This window comes from Schistocerca piceifrons, chromosome X (assembly GCF_021461385.2).
Source record: "Schistocerca piceifrons isolate TAMUIC-IGC-003096 chromosome X, iqSchPice1.1, whole genome shotgun sequence".
Taxonomy (NCBI): domain Eukaryota; kingdom Metazoa; phylum Arthropoda; class Insecta; order Orthoptera; family Acrididae; genus Schistocerca; species Schistocerca piceifrons.
The window spans coordinates 398,816,966-398,837,620 of NC_060149.1; the positions used below are offsets into that span (position 1 = coordinate 398,816,966).

A 20,655-nucleotide genomic window follows, 5' to 3' on the forward strand; every position below is an offset into this window, starting at 1 on the left:
CCTGTGAGTTCCATGAAGCACCCCATACTGCTCTCTCACGATGTCTAATGACTACTGAGGTCGCTGATATGGAGTACCTGGCAGTAGGTGGCAGCACAAGACACCAAATATGAAAAACTTATGTTTCAGGGGAGTGTCCGGATACATTTCATGACATAGTGTACTTCCCGTCCCGTCTAAAGCATGTCATCTATGACCTTTTGTCTTAGAATTTTGGATTCTGGCATCATAGACCTGCACAATATTGCGGGTCATCCATCTTGGATTCTGATGTCATACCGAGTTTGCGCCAGTATCCCAGATTCATCATCTCGGTTTATGACGTCATAGAGCTTTGCCACTATACCCCAATCGTCATATTCGGTCACCATTTTGGATTTTCGAATTTCTTACCAATTTATGCTTCAGACAACAGCCCTACTTACACAGAAGTATGGGACAACCTCGCCATAATTTGAATTTTCCACCACTTTACTCTTGCATAGGACAAGTGGCCTTTGTCAGAGGCTTGGATGGAGGAGGAGTGGGGAATACTATGACGTCATCGGTGATCTACTCTGTGTCTGAATGCACTCAGTATCTACTATTGCATGTGGAACTCTCCCTATACATATAAATATTGGTAGGAGTTGGATATACAAAAATAGATCCTGTGCATGAAAGTGTCATTTCTTACATTTTAATTTTAATAGCGTCGCTTTCCAGACAACTAAGAGGCCTGAAACATCTCTCACAAACATTACAGAAATCCCATTGGGACATTGAAATCCACTAGTATAGTAGGCTGCATCCTGTTTGGACAAGTTGTCATTCAGTTCTAAAATGGAATGAAGACGTATAAATGTGTCTGGAAGTGCACCAGCTGTGGTGGGGCTCACCACCCATAGCGGACAATAGGTGGCAAGCATCTGTCCCCATTCCAGGCTGCATTACTTCAGGTATAGACACGCATCGTAAGGTTGAAAGGACCATCCACAGGTGTCATGCAAAGACAGTGGCATGCACCAGGTAACATCACATAGTCTAGCCACCTGTGGAACAATAGCTTCCTGGAGCACAGAGCGTTCTATTGTGAATATGGTGCACTACCTGTAGAACTTCAGTGTGCACACTGTTTGTTGGCTGGCAGCTGCGAAGTCATGAGTCAGCCCAACTGCGTGGTAGCACACCGAGGTGCAACTGGCTGCAAGGTCAAGAGTGACGACTGTTGTCATGCTGACTATCTGGCACAGTATAGTGCAGACGCTCTCTACTGTTCTGCCTACAGTTGTGTAAATAAAGATGCAATTGCTTCTATTCTGCCCTGCTACACACAGTGGTAACGGTTTCAAAAGCGTAAGTGAACTGCATAGTTTTGAACTTAGGTTCAAAAATGGTTCAAATGGCTCTGAGCACCATGGGACCCAACTGCTGTGGTCATAAGTCCCCTAGAACTTAGAACTACCTAAACCTAACTAACCTAAGGACATCACACACATCCATGCCCGAGGCAGGATTCGAACCTGCGACCGCAGCGGTCGTGCGGTTCCAGACTGTAGCGCCTTTAACCGCTCGGCCACTCCGGCCGGCTTTGAACTTAGGGAAGGAGGTAGGGCGGGGAGTTTAAATGTGCAAGCTGTCACTGTATTGGGACATCAAAGGTATGGGGTAAATTGTTACATTACTTCAGCCTTAGAACATATGGTCTATTTGGATTTCCCACAAATTCAAGCTGAACTCTTGGGATTTATATTTGTGACATGTGGCCTAGTTCCACTGTGTGGTTAGCAGAAAAACCAGTGGAGAACTTATGTTTTTGCAAAAGACCATTTTGCATTCTGTACTTATCAGAAGTGACCTGGCAACCATCCTGACAGTGCCCATGTGCCCAGGTCCACCATCTTGGATTCTATAATTAGCACATTTGATCTGGTAACAATGTACACTGTGCTCAGATCGCCATTTAGTATTGTATACCTCCACAATCTTTATTTACCAGCCAAGCAGACTTTACTTAGGTCAGACAGCTCGGATTTTTGAATTTCCCACCAATAGGACGAGTTAACATTTTTAATTTTTTTTAATTTCTCACCAGTTTTTACATAGGCCAGTTAGGCTCTTATCACAAATGTCCTGTAATGTCAGAGGGCTGAGTTGATGCCCATCATCTTATATTTTGTACTTATGCCAACTGGGCTATTTTTAATTTCCCAAAATTTTATACGCAGGGCAATTGGCCTAGGTTCACTGTGACGTCAGTGGAGAGGGGAGTGGCTGAGAAATCTGGCAATAACACATGACATCATCCATGTCATAATTGGCAATCTGGCCACAATGCAGGTTGTGGTTGGATCGGCAAATCCCGTCTACTTCGTATGTTTCCTTTTTGTGTTTTAACTTCCACAAATGTCATTATAAAGAGACAATAAGATACGGTACGTTGTTGCAGCAGTCGAGCCACAGCCGCCTGTGCCGCGTCTTCCGTGGGCTGGTCTGCTGCATCGGTGGCCACTGCCTCTGCTCCCAGGGGCAAACAAGGCGTGGCTACCGCCAGATCCCGCATCTCATCCCCAGGGTAAGTCACGCTTTAAAACTGTCAAGATCTTTACCGAACTACTTGCTAAAAGTTTCTTCTCATCTGTTTTCCAGAGCTTTTGTGGCGTCACACAAATTCCCAGTCGTGATCGCAGGCGGAGCCCACACCGTGTGGTGCTCGAGACAAATCACGTAACGTATTGCTCCGCAGACATCATCCGCCACATTATGGGACAATCCCGCCTAATTCTTTGCTCTACTACACATGTAAAACCTGTTTAAAGCAATCTAAGCACTTTAAAGGAAGATTCTGAGATGCAACCACTGTTCCAGAATATGTTCACGTAACAGTTCAATGTACCACCTCCAAGCGTTTACTAGCAACTCCCGCCAACAAGCACAACGACAAAACAGCTGAAAATCAATAAGAAAAGAAGTCGCAGAGAAACGACACACTCAAATTTGCACGGCAAGAAATGAACTTTATTGGTATCAATTAATCCTATCCAAGTTCATCAAATTTATCGAACATCATCTCGAGCTGGATAATGGCTCGATGAGCTACTGTAGGGTCTCTTTTTACTGATAAGTCTACGCTCACTAATCCGCAATACTCAATTAGAAAAGTGCCTAAGCAGAAATATGCACACACTCTGGAACGAAATTTCGAATGTTCTGTTGGCTTTCCGTGCAGGTAAAGTAACGTCTCTGATCAAGAAGTGTCGCTGATTCAATATTTCCGAAATGGTCAATAACTTGCCAACTCAAGCCCACGAGAGCTGCCAGCCGACTCCCGATTTCACGAGGTACCAAACTGCTCCACGAAATTATTTAACATTTAGACCTTTCAGCCAATCTGAATCAGAAGCAGAATGTAGGCATTTTCATTAGCCATTTTCTGCTCCCAGTAGTAGAGTCTCTGTAACGTGCTGTTATTTCCTGAAAGGACGTTAAGAACTTCTTCGTGAATGGGTATTAGAAAACACCAGGCATCGTAGGAAATCATAAATCCTTAAGCCAGCCATGTAGGCTCCAACTAAAACCAATTTAGGAGAGTTAGGGAAAGACCGGCCCATCATCTCCAGGCTGCAGAACTTCTTCATCCTCTATATACAGGTTCTGGCAGACACAATAGGCACCGCACGAGAACAACACAGGCACATCCAGAAATGATACGTGAGAGGTTAAATTTTTCGTGAGATGTTAAAACTACGAAGGGCGTTTCATATTGATTTACACTTTATTTTTTCCCATTAGCCTTGGCGTGCCATTTGACTCGTCATTACAGTTGTAAGAACTCAGTACTTCGGTCGAATCACATGTGGCAGGACAATCATTGCACAGTACAGCTCATTTTCCCAACTGCTGTCATTGGAAAAATTTGTGGTAAGGTCTTATGGGACAAAACTACTTAGCTTAAATTAACTTACGCTATGGACAACACATACACCCATGCCCGAGAGAGGACTCTCGAACCTCCGACGGGGGGGGGGGGGGGGGGGGAGGGGGGGAGCCGCACGGACCTTGACAAGGCGCCCTAGACCGCCGCGCGGCCCTGCTATCATTACCTGAGCGGGACAACATGAAGTGTGATAATCAAAGGCAGCGCTGGACGATATGGTTCCTGTGGAAGGAGGACTTAAACATTGGGGATATTCACAAGCGATAGGTGGCAGTGTGTCTGGAGCGCGCAGCGTCAAGAAAAGTGCATTTGCAGTTTGACAATGCTCGTCCCCACACGAGTCGGAAAACCATCGCTGAAATGGTGTTCCTGGTACTTCCACACCCTCTGTTTTCTCCTGACTTCGTCCCTTCTGATTAACGTCTACCCAGAGCTGTGAATAAACGTCTGCGCAGACATTTCACAGAATTCCAGGAACGGCGAGAAGCTGTCCTGCAGTGGGTGCTACAGGTCGGAAAAGTGGTTCATTGAGGGCGTACAGAAGTTATAGATGCAAAGTCAGGGGAATACGGTGGATGTGGCAGTAGCTGGAACCCCATTTTAGCGACGGCAGCCGTTGTTTCCCAATTTCAACTGGTACGGGGACGACCTATGTCGTGTTACAGGAACAATTTTTCGTGATGGTGTACACACTCCTCACACTGCCACCAATTGTCTCTGATAGTCTTTGCTGAGCACGGATCAAACTTATAGTGCTTGCCTTGCCGCCTAGAACTAGACAAAAGTACTGCATACTGGAAATGAGTCAAATGGCGCACCATGAATGGTGAAGAAAAAAACTTTTAAATCAATCTAGAACACCCTTCTTGTATGCTATGTCATTTGCCAGTCATATTCTTCCAATGAGCTCCACGAACTCACCTCACCTCACAGACCGACAAGGGAAGCATACACCCAGTGTGCCAACTATTGTTCTCATATTTCGAATGGTTGTAGTATGTATGTGGCTGTAATATATGCTGTTCTAGTACAAGGACTCCACAATCATTTTCGAGAAATGTAGGTTCAAAGTTTTAGGAGCCTATTGAAAACCACGAGAGAGCGCCAGCTGTCGAGTAGCGGCGTTAGCGCAACCGATTAAACCCCTACTGCATTCGAGTCACGTCATTTTTTCACATCCAATATTCCAGCAAACACTTTTGTTGCTACAACCAATTACACTGATGGGAAAAAATCGCAATACCAAAGTAATTAATGTAGGGTACTAAAATTTAGGGAATACATCTCTGTAGGTAAGGTCTTTAAGTGATCAACATTGCAACATGACTCGTTAATGTAAGCGCGAGATTAGCCATTGCAAATGTGAAATGCTGGCACATTAATAACCGGTGTAACCGCCAGAATGTTGAATCCAAGCATGCAAACGTTCGTGCATTGTGTTGTACAAGTGTTGAATGTCAGTTTGTGGCCTGTCGAAATTGGTCGGTCAATACAGGGACGGTTAATGCTAGTTGTGGATGACGCTGGAGTTGTAGTTCGATGGTGTCCCACATGTGCTCGACTGGAGACAGATCTGGTGATCCCGCAGGCCAAGGGAACATGTCAACACTCTGCAGAGCATGTTGGGTTACAACAGCGGTATGTGGGCGAGCGTTATCCTACTGGAAAACATCCCATGGAATGCTGTTCATGAATGGCAGCACAACAGGTTGAGTCACCAGACTAATGTACAGTTTGCAGTCAGGGCGCGTAGGACAACCACGAATGTGTTCCTGCTGCCATCCGAAATCACACCCCAGATCATATCTCCAGGTATATCTAGCAGACAAACAGGTTGGTTGCAGGCCCTCTCTAACCACCACACGGCGATCACTGGCACCGAAACAGAACCAATTTTCATCAGAAAACACAACAGAACTCCATTCTGCCCTCCAATGGGCTCTCGCTTGACACCACTGAAGTGGAAAATGGAAGTGGTTTGCTGTTAGTGGAATGCGTGCTACCGGGCGCCTGGCTCGAAGCTGTCGTTGAAATAACCGATTTTTAAGAATTCGTTGTGTCACTGTGGTGCCAAGTGCGCCACAAATTGCTAATGCAAATGTAGTTACGATGCGCCAGAACCATACGCCAAACATGATGGTCTTCTCTGTCGGTAGTGCCACGTGGCTGTCCAGAGCGACCGTACAGTCCCTTGAGAACCACTGCCAGCAATCGTGTACAGTAGCTGCATTCCTGCCAAGTCTTTCGGCAATATCGCAGACGGAACAGCCACCTTCTCGTAGTCTTATTACGCGACCCTTTTCAGACTGAGTGAGGTGTTGATAATAGGTCTTCATGACTTTCAAGGCATTCTTGACACACCAACTCACCACATCCAATCTCAAAGGTAACTAACGCTCACGATCATTACAGCCGGAAATTAAAGCTAACCTGATTTGTATCCTCATAGTGGTGATACTAGCGCCATTCTTACGCGACTGTAGCGAAATCTGAATAGACATCATTTTTGTATAAACATGCCTACCAACTTTCATTTATGTTGCACAACTCCTTACTGGTGTTACGATTTTTTCCGTCAATATATATAAAATTTCGAAAACGAATAACAACAAAAATAATCTGAAGAGAAAAAAAACTAATGACAATTCACCATGCACTTCGTCCTGACTGGGACGTCGACAGGTTGTTGGTTGGTTGGGTTGTTTTTCGGGAAGGAGACCAGACAGCGAGGTCATCGGTCTCATCGGATTAGGGAAGAACGGGGAAGGAAATCGGCCATGCCCTTTCAAAGGAACCATCCCGACGTTTGCCTGGACCGATTAAGGGAAATCACGGAAAACCTAAATCAGGATGGCCGAAAGCAGGATTGAACTGTCGTCCTCGACGGGCTGTATTTGCCCTGAAAAATAGGTGGTAGAGGACTCTTAAGTGAGGCAGACAGTGGAAGAAGAGAAGCACGTGAAAGAACAACCAAGAATCAGCTCTGACTAAAGTGAACAACAGAGAGTTTCTTAGAGTGCAGCAAACCAAGACTCAGTATCGGAAAACTGCATCCCAGTACCGGACTGGCAGCCTGTATTTGTAGTTTTTGGAAAAAATCGAAGGTAAAATAGATAAAGAAAAGGCCTACTCTTGGCTCTTGGCTGCCTAATGGGACCCAAAAGAAAAAAAAATGGCTGATTTTTACTGCACTGGAACTAGTCATCAGAACAAATGCCTTCAAAGCCATAATTGGGAAATCGGAATACCCAAAGTGCAGACACTGCGAAGGCGGTGAGGAAACAGTTAACATATCTTAAACTGTTGTAAAAAGATCGCTCAGTCTGATTACAGTAAGAGGCATATGCTGTAGCACGAATGATCTACTGGAACTTGGGACAAATTTAACAGCTTCCGGTGGCAAGGAACTGATAGTACCGTAAGCTAAAAGAAGCTTTCTGAAACGAACAAATCAAACTAATATGTGACTACAAACTTCAAACAGATCGAATATTTTAACAGTATCAACATCTACATGTACATGTAGATCTATACTCCCCAAAACACTGTGAAGGGCGTGGCGGAGTGTACTTCCTATTGCAACAGTTATTAGGGTTTCTTCCCGTTCCATTCACGTCTGAAACGTGGGAAGAATGTCTGTTTAAATGTCTCTGTGCGTACTGTAGTTAATACAATCTTGCCGTCGCTATTCCTGTTGGAGCGATATGTATGGGTTGTCGTAGGTTCTTAGAGCCATTATTTAAAGCAGGTTATGGAAACCGTGTAAGAAGGATTTCTCGGGATAGTTTACATCTATCCTCAGAAATCTTCCTCTTCAGTTCTTTCAGCAACCCTATGACGCTCTCCCATGGGTCAAACAAATCTGTAACCATTCGTGCTGCCCCCTCTGCACGCCTTCAATATCCCATGTTAGTCCTATTTGGTATGAATCCCACACACTTGAACAATATTTTAGGATGGATCGCACTAGTGCTTTGTCAGCAATTTCCTTTGTAGACTGATTACATTTTCCTGGTATTCTACCAATAAAACGAAGTCTGCTACCTGTCGTTCCCTCGACTGAGCTTATGTGATAATTCAATTTCATGTCCCTACAGAGTGTTACACACAGGTATCAATATGAGTTGACCGATTCCAGCTGTGACTCAATGATGTTATACTCATAGGTTACTACGTTTTTTTTTCGTTTTGTGTGGTTTTTAAATTTCTGAACATTTAATGCACGTTGCCAATCTTTTCTCCACTTTGAAATGTTATCAAGATCTGACTGACTATTTACACAGCTTCTTTCAGACAATACTTCATTATAGACAGTTTCATCATCTGTGGAAAGGCTGATGTTATTATTAATATTGTCCACAAGTTCGTTAATATACAGCATGAAAAGTAGCGAACCCGGTACCCCTCCCTGAGGCACACCCGATATTACTTCCTTATCTGTCCATGACTCCATCCAAGGCACCTTCCAGCGTCCTCTTTACCAAAAATCCTAAGTCCAGTTACAAATTTCCCATACAATCTTATTTTTGATAATAATCGTATATGTGATAGTGAGTCGGGAATATTGAATTTACTAGACTTCCCTGGACCACTCGTGAAGTCCTTGCTAGCAAGAAATCCTCAGTCCAGTTGTTAATTTTGTTTGCTCTCTCATATGATCGTATGTTCGTCATTCAAATGCCCTTCAGAAGACAAAAGCACTGCGTCTTCCTGGATCCATAGCGTTTAAGATGTCGTATGAGAAAAGCACAAGTTGGATTTTTCACGACCGATGTTTTTAAAATTCATGCTGATTTGAGTGTCGGAGGCCACTTTGCTCGAGACCGTTCGTTACATTGGAGCATAGGATACGTCCTGAAACCCAGAGGCAACTGTGTCATGCTATCGAAGGCTACATGGTGAATAAGTGGAACAAAGAATTTACATTATTTTTGTTATACAGTAAGAGATTCACCATTTTATAAATGAGGAGTGAATTTCATTACTATGATGTCTGATTAAATAGTTACACGTACACAAAGCATTCGTTACTTAATATCAGTAATTTTGGTGTTGCTTCTGAATGCTTTATGCTATGCCTACAAACAGTATGTCATCTGAAAGGGGTAAGAAGCATGATCGAGTAGCTATAGCTAAGGAGCCTGTGAATTATATTTAAATGAAAGTCTGAAAATCATGCTGGAACAATAACTAAGTAATTACATACAACACCGCACATACAGAAATATACCTGTTGACGTACTGATTTCATGATTTTGTTCATAGCTGTAGTCTAGCAACTGCAGAATATTTCAACAAAGATAAAACGTCAAACGTCAGATATACAAGAGAACCTTATCAGTTTCGACAGTTTAAACTGTGATCTTCAGAAGTGAAACTGGCTGACATCGTTGGTAAGCCAATGTCAAAATAAGAATCGGACGGCAGTGCCCTACAAAGCATTGACAAAAATTAAATATATAAAGCAAGCATGTTAAAACAGACGTACATGCACATACCGTCTGTAAAACGGAATATTGCTATTAACTTTATAAAATATGCTACCTTTCCCTCTGGTCATCTACTTGCATCGCTTGAAATCACGAACTTCTACACCAATATTCCGGCAGATGAAACGATCTTCATTATGACAAATGCAGCAACATTTGGGCGTGGACGCCATCCGGTCCTGGGGCGGAAGAGCGAGAAGAAGAGAGTGCGTGTTAGAGTTCCCGCATAGAGAAAACAGTATTATAACTCACGCTATTTTGAGAGGAGAAAACAAGAGGTCGCACTTCCGCTGCTCGTTTCTTCGGGAGAAAGGCTGGCGGGTAATTCGAAGAGCTCGAAATCTCAGCGAAGTGTTGACGCAGTGAGTTACAAATTTTGGCTAGATCCACTAAGGTATCATGCGCGACAGTGACCCCACAGATCGGGAAGAAACTAGACGTGCCGGATAGCCGTCGAATTCGACTCCAAACTACTAATGAGGGAGTAAAGGTGTTAAAGGAGCTGTTAAAGAAGTCACAGCTTGCCTTCTTGCTATCGCGGATGATGCAACGGCATCGCGCACGTAACCGCTTATAGCGGATACAGTTGGCCAACATAAGATGGTGGTGGAAAACGCGAAGAGCACAGTCTCCGCTCGCGTATCGCGTCTCGGCACACCTCGTTCCACCAAGGAACTGGGGGACGCCGGGGCAAACCGGAGGTGTGAGGTATTGAACGTTCCGCGGCTGTAAGAATAACTTACGTAACATGAGTGACCTGATCGTCAATGCCAGGAAAGTGACGGTCATCGAATGTCGCTAGACAAGGAAAAGTTTCAAATCGGCTTGGGAAAACTTCCAGCGTCTTGGGCGCATAGATGGCAGTTGTGGCTGTAATCGAAGGACACATGGAAGATGGTCACTAGAGTGTGTATCAGCAAGAGCGAACCATTCAAAGCGTCGAGCTAGCTGAACATTACCGACCGAAAAGTCCAAATGAGAGAAATTTGTCGTGGATGCATTTCCTTATAACCCATATGGCTGTGTTTCATACATCCACAGGTTAGTAGCGGCAAGCGATTACAATGCAGTTATCAGCATCAACTATCATTACTGATGTGACTGAGGAACTTGCTATTACATCTTCTCACTACACATGTGTTTTGTCGTAAAAGCATCAAGGCTTGACAGAATTTGTACCACAATGGGATTTGATGTGCAAGGTTATGACATGTGTCTCTGACCACCACGCCATAATCATTAAAGTAAAATGTCCACCTCGTCCAAGAATAATTGGTAGAAAATACTGGAAATTAAATTGTATCATCCTCGAAATAGCATTGTTAAAGTTAGTGTTCGGTGTTCGTTACTAGTTTTGCGTCAACCGGAAACGTTTCTCTCACGACGCAGCTGATTAGTGAGAAATTCTGGTGAAATCTGGTCTCTAGCAACTACACTCCTGGAAATTGAAATAAGAACACCGTGAATTCATTGTCCCAGGAAGGGGAAACTTTATTGACACATTCCTGGGGTCAGATACATCACATGATCACACTGACAGCACCACAGGCACATAGACACAGGCAACAGAGCATGCACAATGTCGGCACTAGTACAGTGTATATCCACCTTTCGCAGCAATGCAGGCTGCTATTCTCCCATGGAGACGATCGTAGAGATGCTGGATGTAGTCCTGTGGAACGGCTTGCCATGCCATTTCCACCTGGCGCCTCAGTTGGACCAGCGTTCGTGCTGGACGTGCAGACCGCGTGAGACGACGCTTCATCCAGTCCCAAACATGCTTAATGGGGGACAGATCCGGAGATCTTGCTGGCCAGGGTAGTTGACTTACACCTTCTAGAGCACGTTGGGTGGCACGGGATACATGCGGACGTGCATTGTCCTGTTGGAACAGCAAGTTCCCTTGCCGGTCTTGGAATGGTAGAACGGTGGGTTCGATGACGGTTTGGATGTACCGTGCACTATTCAGTGTCCCCTCGACGATCACCAGTGGTGTACGGCCAGTGTAGGAGATCGCTCCCCACACCATGATGCCGGGTGTTGGCCCTGTGTGCCTCGGTCGTATGCAGTCCTGATTGTGGCGCTCACCTGCACGGCGCCAAACACGCATACGACCATCATTGGCACCAAGGCAGAAGCGACTCTCATCGCTGAAGACGACACGTCTCCATTCGTCCCTCCATTCATGCCTGTCGCGACACCACTGGAGGCGGGCTGCACGATGTTGGGGCGTGAGCGGAAGACGGCCTAACGGTGTGTGGGACCGTAGCCCAGCTTCATGGAGACGGTTGCGAATGGTCCTCGCCGATACCCCAGGAGCAACAGTGTCCCTAATTTGCTGGGAAGTGGCGGTGCGGTCCCCTACGGCACTGCGTAGGATCCTACGGTCTTGGCGTGCATCCGTGCGTCGCTGCGGTCCGGTCCCAGGTCGGCGGGCACGTGCACCTTCCGCCGACCACTGGCGACAACATCGATGTACTGTGGAGACCTCACGCCCCACGTGTTGAGCAATTCGGCGGTGCGTCCACCCGGCCTCCCGCATGCCCACTATACGCCCTCGCTCAAAGTCCGTCAACTGCTCATACGGTTCACGTCCACGCTGTCGCGGCATGCTACCAGTGTTAAAGACTGCGATGGAGCTCCGTATGCCACGGCAAACTGGCTGACACTGACGGCGGCGGTGCACAAATGCTGCGCAGCTAGCGCCATTCGACGACCAACACCGCGGTTCCTGGTGTGCCCGCTGTGCCGTGCGTGTGATCATTGCTTGTACAGCCCTCTCGCAGTGTCCGGAGCAAGTATGGTGGGTCTGACACACCGGTGTCAATGTGTTCTTTTTTCCATTTCCAGGAGTGTATATACGAATGTAGCCTTCAGGCTAAATAACGACAGGAGTGTGGTGTCACTGCCAGACACCACACTTGCTAGGTGGTAGCCTTTAAATCGGCCGCGGTCCGTTAGTATACGTCGGACCCGCGTGTCGCCACTGTCAGTGATTGCAGACCGAGCGCCGCCACACGGCAGGTCTAGAGAGACTTCCTAGCACTCGCCCCAGTTGTACAGCCGACTTTGCTAGCGATGGTTCACTGACAAATTACGCTCTCATTTGCCGAGACTTAAGTTAGCATAGCCTCCAGCTACGTCATTTGCTACGACCTAGCAAGGCGCCATTATCAATTGCTATTTATCTTGTGATGCATGTACCATCAGACCGATGTTCACCAATTATGGATTAAAGTATTCCAGAAGCTCCGTACTTTTTTTACTAGATTCAACTCCTTTAACTGTTCCAGACCTCACGCCAGCCTGCGTGAGCTTAAACGCGTGCCTTTCGGCTACCCGTCATTGTGGATTGGCTGTCTTGCCAGTCCACAAAAAGGAGGACCATCGAATATTGCTACATTCTAATTCGTGAACTGTAAGCAGAAGTGGGTAACGGGAAAGACTGAGGAAGCAAACTACAAGATAATATCATCACATGCAAGGATCATGGGCATGTGCCAAGGGAGTGAATCATCTTGCATCTAACAAGAGAAAGAAAAAAATGCAAACAGAGGTATATAGGTAATATAGTGAACGAAAATGTTTGCCGGGAGGGGATAAAGTATCATTTCCAAAGATTGGATGGATCATGACCTTTTCATGATACAAAAATACCACACCTGTTACAAGATTGTAAATGTATCTATCACACAAAAGTATTACTACTTCATCCGAACCAAAATCCAAAGTAGAACAGAAGACATAATACAAACATGCCAGGAACAGGAGCCCAGATATAGATGTTACCCCCTACGAATTTTATAAAAATTTTGGCCAGTCGTTAAGGAAGAGTTCACGAAAGAAGCAAGGGGAAAATAATGCTGCGGACACTTATACTCTGAAATAGAACTCAGAATAATCGTACTTATTCATAAGAAGAAACCAGGATTTCAGACCGATAACGTTGTTATGTGTCGACTCGAAAATCGTATCTCATGTCATAATGGCAAGATTAAAACAGACCCTTCCAGACATCTCCAGTCCGTAATAATTGTTTAGAGTACCCAACAAAATCTCCATAGATGGAATCAGTTACTTAAGAGCACCGTCTTCTTGTCGTGACATCAGACACAGACATTAGTGCTGTTGAAATCAATTCAGAGAAAGGCTTCGATGAAGCCAGCCATCACAAGACCTGTGGAATAACATTATCATTTTGTGAAGCATTTTCCTGAAGACTATGGAATTAAAAAGATGCATATTTAGATGCAATGTATGAGATGTGATTAAAAATACGGTGCACTATTTAATTAGAAACAAAGTAACAAGCTTACACGGATTTTGATTTAGTGTCCTTCAAAGTACCGTCGTTGGCCAGCAATGCACTTATCCCAACGTTGAATCAATGACAAAACATTTTTGGAAGGCTTCGTTTGGGAGGGCGGTAATAGCTGCTCTCTCATGGTCCTCACAATGATTCTCTTTAAACAATGTTTTGATATTTGAGAAGTGTGTGGTGCTAAATCTGCTGATGGAGGCGGACCAAAACTCGCGACTGAAAATCGAGATGTAGCACAGCGCTTTGTTGTAATGAAGAAAAAAGCCATTGGCCATTTTTCTGCTCTCTTTCTTCGTACATCGTTTTGTAAACGTTGCAGTGCGCCCTTGTAAATTTCAGCGTTTAAAGTTGCTCCTCTCTGAACGATCTCTGAACGCACTATGCCGACAATACCGAAAAAAACGATGAATATGACTTTCATATTCAATTTTTTACTGACATGCTGTTTTAGGGCGAAGATATTCATTGGTTTTCCATTAGGGACTCTAAATTTTCGTCTCAAGGTCGTACGCATAGACCCAAGTTTCACCTCGAGTTACAGTTCTTGACATGAAGCCCGGATCTGAACGAAGACAATCCTTCATCTTTGTGCAAACTGACGCACGATTTTCCTTCTGTTCATCACTCAAAAGTCTGTGGTCAAATTTTACACTCACTAATTTCATTTGCAAATTATCGATTAAAATGCTTTGCATGGACCCGTACGAAACGCAAAGTTCTTCTGTAAGCTCTCGAATTGTTATTCGTCCGAACAAACAATTTGTGCTACTGTTGGCACGTTCTCTTCTGTTTATGGAGGTTAATGGACGTCGCGAAAGTTGCTCGTGTTCTAGCGACTCTTATCCGCTTTTAAATCGCTCTTATCACTTGTTAACAGTCTACATAGTAACAGCGTTATCACCATACACCAATTTCAACATTTCATTAGTTTCTTTGGCACTTTTTTGCAACTTTTAACAGAATTTAAACGCTCACGCGTTATTCTAAATCCATGATGGGAAGGGCCAGATCGCCCATCGGTGTCTGGTGGCTCAGTGAGCCCCCAGGGGGTCCACAACTGTTTAGTGGATACGTGCGTGGCGAGCATGGAGCCCCGAGCTAGTGCAAATACAGCTTAAGTCTAGCGTCTCTGGACGCTGGCTGACAAGTCAGAACATCTTCCAACTCGACGCTGCCTGTCTCAACGGATCAGAATATCGGATAAATTACATAAAATGGTTGTAGAGCCAGTAGCTGCTTCTAAAAATTTCATTCAGCATATTTTTTGATCACACATCTTACATCGCTACAGGCTATTAGTGTCGCATCTCTCCTATAAAGAGGACAGGTCACGTCTAAACACATTCTGCCAATCACTGTATGTTGTAATAATATTATCAATGTCCTTTTTATTCCACTCTCAAGCGCTTATCAATTAAGAGATTATTCTCTACATTCCTCCGAACGCACCTTATTCTCTTTTATGATCGCTATAACAGACATAGTTTTTTAATGACGAGAACATACGCAGAGGTAGGTTTATAGTTCTCCAGAGCAACGAACAAAGGAACATTGATACTTTTAATTATACAGCGCTTAGTGTAGTATCTACGCAGTATCAGATTTCGTCTAGAGTAGAGTAAACGCCTCCCCCCCCCCCCCAACTCCCGTAGACACTATAGGAACTTATACCATTTAGTTGCCTCATAGTGCCCTGCGCAATTTACATACGATTTTTGAGAACTTACTGGAAGTTTGCAGGGCCATTTCAGTCAGTGTTAAATAAGCCAATTTCATGTAACTTGGTCTCTGGAACCAATGAAGATAATCTAAATCTTTTACAGGTAACTTATCAATGTTATTTACTTCTACTGAAGCAGAATTAAGAGATAAGACACAAAAGAACCAGAGGTATTAATTTTTTAAATTACACTATTTTTATTATGCATATTTGTACACGTAAGTCCTAGAATAATACCTACTCGTATGACAACCATGACTGTTCTTTAGTAGGTATAATATGTTATATTAAAACAGGTCACTAAGTTTCATGTAGCTTTCACAAGAGTTAGATAACATTATTGAAAGACTCACTGGGAGTCCGGCCATGTAGGCACTTTTGGAGGAAGTCTGGGTGAGCTAGGTCCCTATAAACTGGCTTAATGTTTTCCACAACAGCTTCCGGAATAGAATCCTCGTACTCAAAACTTCAACCTTCCAGAATTTACATCACGATTCACGTCCAGGTGGATAAAGTGAATGTATGGGTTTTCTGTCAGTCAAGAGTTTGTCTGTGTATGAGGCCAATACTTTTTTCTATTTTTCGTATTTTCTAAAACAGTTCCGTTATTCCTGATGGCCATACCATAATACTGCTGAAGCTATTGGTTTATCAGCCATTCGACCTCTCAGTGGCTTGCCATCTGACAGTGTGGGAGTGCAAAGAACTTGTTTCAATTTTCTGAGGCGTGTGCCCATCGTCTTTTGCACATGTCAAACGCATTCCAGTTTCTTTATCTCCACATTTCCGTATGATTTCAACTACACACTTATACGCTTTAGAATCACCATGCCCAAGAAACCCTGTGTACTGGATAGCCCTTTCTTGAAGTTATCACACAACGATTTCACTGCTGCATGAGTTTCCATTCCTCCGCTATTACCTTCATAGTTTTTCTCACTGTTCCGATGTTTTGTAAGTACCTCAAACTCAATGAGTCTGCCTGTGTCTGTGATTTTAGTTGCTGCAACAGATATTTTAGGTGTGGTCATGTTTTCGCCATGTCCCATCAATTGCAATAGGTATATCAATTCTGCCATTGTTCATTTCAATAGCCTCGTTTGCTGCAGCCTTCATTGATAGGGAAGCACGAGATTGAACTGCTTCTCCTGTAACTGCAATGTACTTCTGAATTTTTGAAGGTGGTGGTGGTGGTGGTGGTGGAAGATTCATAAGTTAGCAGAAAAAACTGTCCTACGACCCCTACCAGCGGCTGCCAGGGCTCAGAAGAGTCTAACATTAACCTCAAACTTCGTTCTTACATTATTTTTAAGTACCAAATGACTTTCCGCTATGGCAGTCAGTGTAAATAATTATTTTTGTTGCTATTAGTCAATTTCTTTCCGATAAATCTTCTTTTACAATTACTTTTCCATCACAAATATCACAACACAATAAATCACACAACACCTGCATTAGAAAGTTCACATCACGTAAGACAGAGCCTAAACCAGAAGTACTGTTTGCTAAAGTTTGCTCTAGTAATTCTAGTTTTTCAAATTGTTTACTTGATTTAGTTTCATTTGCAATGTGGAAGGCGCAACTACTTTGTTGTCTGGATTCAAATTCAGGTTATTTTATGTTATACTGAAAATAAAATGTCTGACAAGTAGCGAAGCAAGTTTCAAATCTAATTTAAAATCATTTTTCCTGGACTACTTCTATTCCATTGACAAATTTCTTCTTAAAATTGGTAAATTAATAGCAAGTAAGAAACTTTTTTAAATGTAGTTGCATGAATATGAATAAAATGATAATGTGTTCATTAATTTTCAATTGTAATTGCAATGAGTAAAAATAAAATGGTAGTGTGTTCATTAATGTTAACACCAATCATGTATACATATCCTGGAAACTTACCTGTTCCACATCATTTCGACACAAGAATTGTTCAAACGATCAATGGAATATGTAACTAACACACGCTAATGAGCCCAAACATTATGACCACCCTCTTATTGGTGTGTGGGTCTAACTTTGGAATAAGAACTCACTATCGACGATACGGTCAGCAAATGGAGAAATCCACTAGTATAAGCGACTTCGACGAGGGGCAGACTGTTTTGGCTCATCACCGGCAATGCTATCTGGGAGACGACGACGCTGGTCAGCTCTTCACGTGCAGATGGGTAGGCAGATGTGTTTCGTAGCACTTCGTTCAGGGCACACCATTCAGTTACATAAATTGAAGGTGGAGTGGGGATAGGGGAGGGGGGGGGGAGGAGAAAGGGAAGGAACTGATGGTATCTTCTGCAGCGGGACTTTATGCAGAATGGGCGGCGACGAGTGAAATGTGTGCCGGCCCGGAATTCGAACCCGGGATCTTCTGCTTGTCAGAAAGTTGTGTTAACCGCTGTACGGCATCCGGACACAGTGTTCGCAAATGCACGGACCTATCTCGGCACGCATTTTTCACTCGACGCCGCCGATTGTGCATAAAGTCCCGATGCACTTGATACCCCTCCCCCATCCACCTGCAGTTTACTTAATATGTATCGTAGCTGCGTGTTCGGCGTGTTGTCTGTTCTTCCAGATATGTCCGAAAGAACAGACAACACTCATTCATATGACGGATCGTTCAACATGCAGCTCCGCAGCAGACAACCACTATTTATTTCCATGTAAACCGACAACGTTCCCAGTTATGACGGGATCATCGAGACTGCATCGTGAAACAACAGAAACGTGCCGCCTGGTCGGATGCATCAGTTTCTTGTTACATTAGGTCGATAGCCGTCTCCGGATACACCGTCATTCACGTGAATGGCAGCTCGAATTGCGTGTGCCATGGAGGCAAGCAGGTGGGAGCACTATTATGCTACTGACGACTTTGACCTGGACGTACCTGGAACTTGTGATAGGCACCATGACAGCCGTGAACTACGAGAACATTATTGCAGGCCATCAGCATCTCTACCTGCTCAATGTCTTAACCAACAGCGATGATATCTTCCTTCCAGTGCGATAATTCTCAATCTCACAAGGACAGAATAGTGCCTCAGTGGTTTGAGCTGCAAGATAGTGAGCTCACGTTGATGTCGTGGCCACCAAATTCGCGTGATCTGAACCTGACGAGACACATCTCGGACACTATCAGGTGCAAACCCCATGCCCACTGTGCACAAACTCATAATTCACGGGAATTTCCTGACCTGTACGTAGGCATCTGGTGCCACATACTTCCGGAAACTTGCGAAGGACTTGTCGAATCCATGCCACGCAGAGTCGCTGGGTTATTATGTTCTAAAGGTGGACCAACACATTGTTAACCTTGTGGTCATAGTGTTTTTGCTCTTGAGTGTAATTACCCAGGATGCTAGTTATTTTGAGATAACTGGAACTTTATCAAGCCGTTTTTTACATGAGTACGTATCATTGGCAGGCGATGCACTCGATGTGGCAGCGGCGAGGACTGCTACGCTGGCGGGTTCGAGGCAGCACGTTCCCAGATGACGGCCGCTGCCTGCACACTGTGGTTCTGGATGGGCCAGCGTCGAGCGTCAGTGATTCTAACTGATCATTATGCAGTACAGAGCGACCTCTAGGCCTATCAGTGAACTTTCCTACTCTAGAAGGATCTTTCCCCAAGCTTTCTGCAAATTTTACTTTTCGTGTGTCCATGCATCTGATGCAACCAGCTTCGATTCTTCATCTCAGAAACTGAATTACTTTTAGCAACTTTACTTTCTGTTGAGAAATGCCCTGTTTTTCTATAGTGAGGGACAAACACCAATACCGTTACTTTCCGAAAGCTTTTGTGCTTAGTTTGTCAACATCTGCAGAACTATGTGGACTGTTGGGCAATGAATTCGTCAGGTCCTTTCCAAAATGTCTCCGTCTGTCAGTTTTATCTTTGACTCTATAGATGAAAACACATGCTGGAGCTCAGCCGAAATACTCAGACACAGATTAGCTGGGAAGCGTGCCCGCCTGGCACGACATCACGTGGCGAGTCCCTACTTCTTGCATGTCTCCAAGGCCTGAGGTCCGACCACACAAACATCCTAAGTTCACACGACAGACTGAATATTTTTGGAGCAAATGATATGTTTGTGAAGTATATAATGTGTATTTCTAATTTTTTTGAACACTTTACAGTTTTGGTGTTTGAGTGCTCTGGTTTAGGAGAAGTTATGGAGTGTGTTGGAGAGCCACTTCAAGTTATGAATTTTACACAACTATGGACAGAGGAATAGACTCATGTGTCGATTTTGATCATTGTACAAGTCGTCATGAACTTTTAGTTATGCCAATAGGCAGTTTCCTGTTGCCAGGCTAACTTTCTTTCCACCAATACGGGAAATATTATACTACTACTTGGTGAATAAATTGAACATTTGTAAATTTATAGCCCTTGTTTCAATGAAAATTATTCATACTTTGTGTTATTCATACCTTATTTACACCTTGTTATTTATCCCTTAAATTTTATTGAGGTTTAAGCATTTATTGACAGTTTGGAAATTTACATTGGTTTGTGGTCATCTACTGACACATACGAGAAGAAACAAGCATCACATCATCCTTGCTGGATGCAACAGACAGTTCGCAGCAGCAAAATTCCTCAGAGGCGTGAAGGCTTAAGTGATAGGAGTAGCAATAACTATTCACCTCCAAATTTACGTTTTTTACGGGTGGTTGGTTTAAAAGAGGGGGGAAAGGGGCCAAACTACGAGGTCATCAGTCTCTTGTTCCTAATAAAACAATGCTACAAGTGTGAGAATAAAACAGACAAGAAATGTAACACAAAACACAAAGAAAGGAAGACCACAAGAACGAAGGAAAGGCAACGAACACTAAAAGGAACGACAGAGGACAAGAAAACAACAGAGAGATGCAAGAAACAGAAGAGGGTAAAACAAGGAAGCAGATTATAGCGGCTGGCCGACCACGGAAATGAAAAGGAAAAGCCAGCCTCTCTGCAAAACATTAAAACCTCTACCCTAAAAGCACTAGGGTGGAGAACACAGAGGGACAAAGGACATACCCTAAAACTTACATCAAATAATAAAACCCACCCTCACGGACGAAACGTAAAACCAAATCAGCCGATGAGGCGTTGTCTGCTAAAATCAATGATAACGAGTCCGGCAACCGCAGATGAAGTCGCAAGGCAGCCAAAGAAGGACAGAGCAGAAGAATATGGGCCACTCTCATCCGAGCACCGCAC

General features: G+C 44.0%; 1 protein-coding gene across 3 annotated transcripts in view; it reads left to right on the forward strand.

Annotated features, from left to right (window-relative positions):
- LOC124723001 overlaps positions 1 to 19,800 on the forward strand; it is a 150,980-nt gene extending 131,180 nt beyond the window's left edge. For 2 of the 3 annotated variants that reach the window (XR_007006476.1, XM_047248175.1), the window contains 2 exons: positions 2,429 to 2,554; positions 18,868 to 19,800. Coding sequence is in view for 2 of the 3 variants with exons in the window: in XM_047248175.1 (XP_047104131.1) it covers positions 2,429 to 2,554; positions 18,868 to 19,002 (261 nt within the window). In the remaining variant the exon portion in view is untranslated. The remainder of the gene's footprint in view (positions 1 to 2,428; positions 2,555 to 18,867) is intronic. The other variant, XM_047248176.1, reaches the window with a different exon arrangement.
- Positions 19,801 to 20,655: the final 855 nt, after the last annotated feature.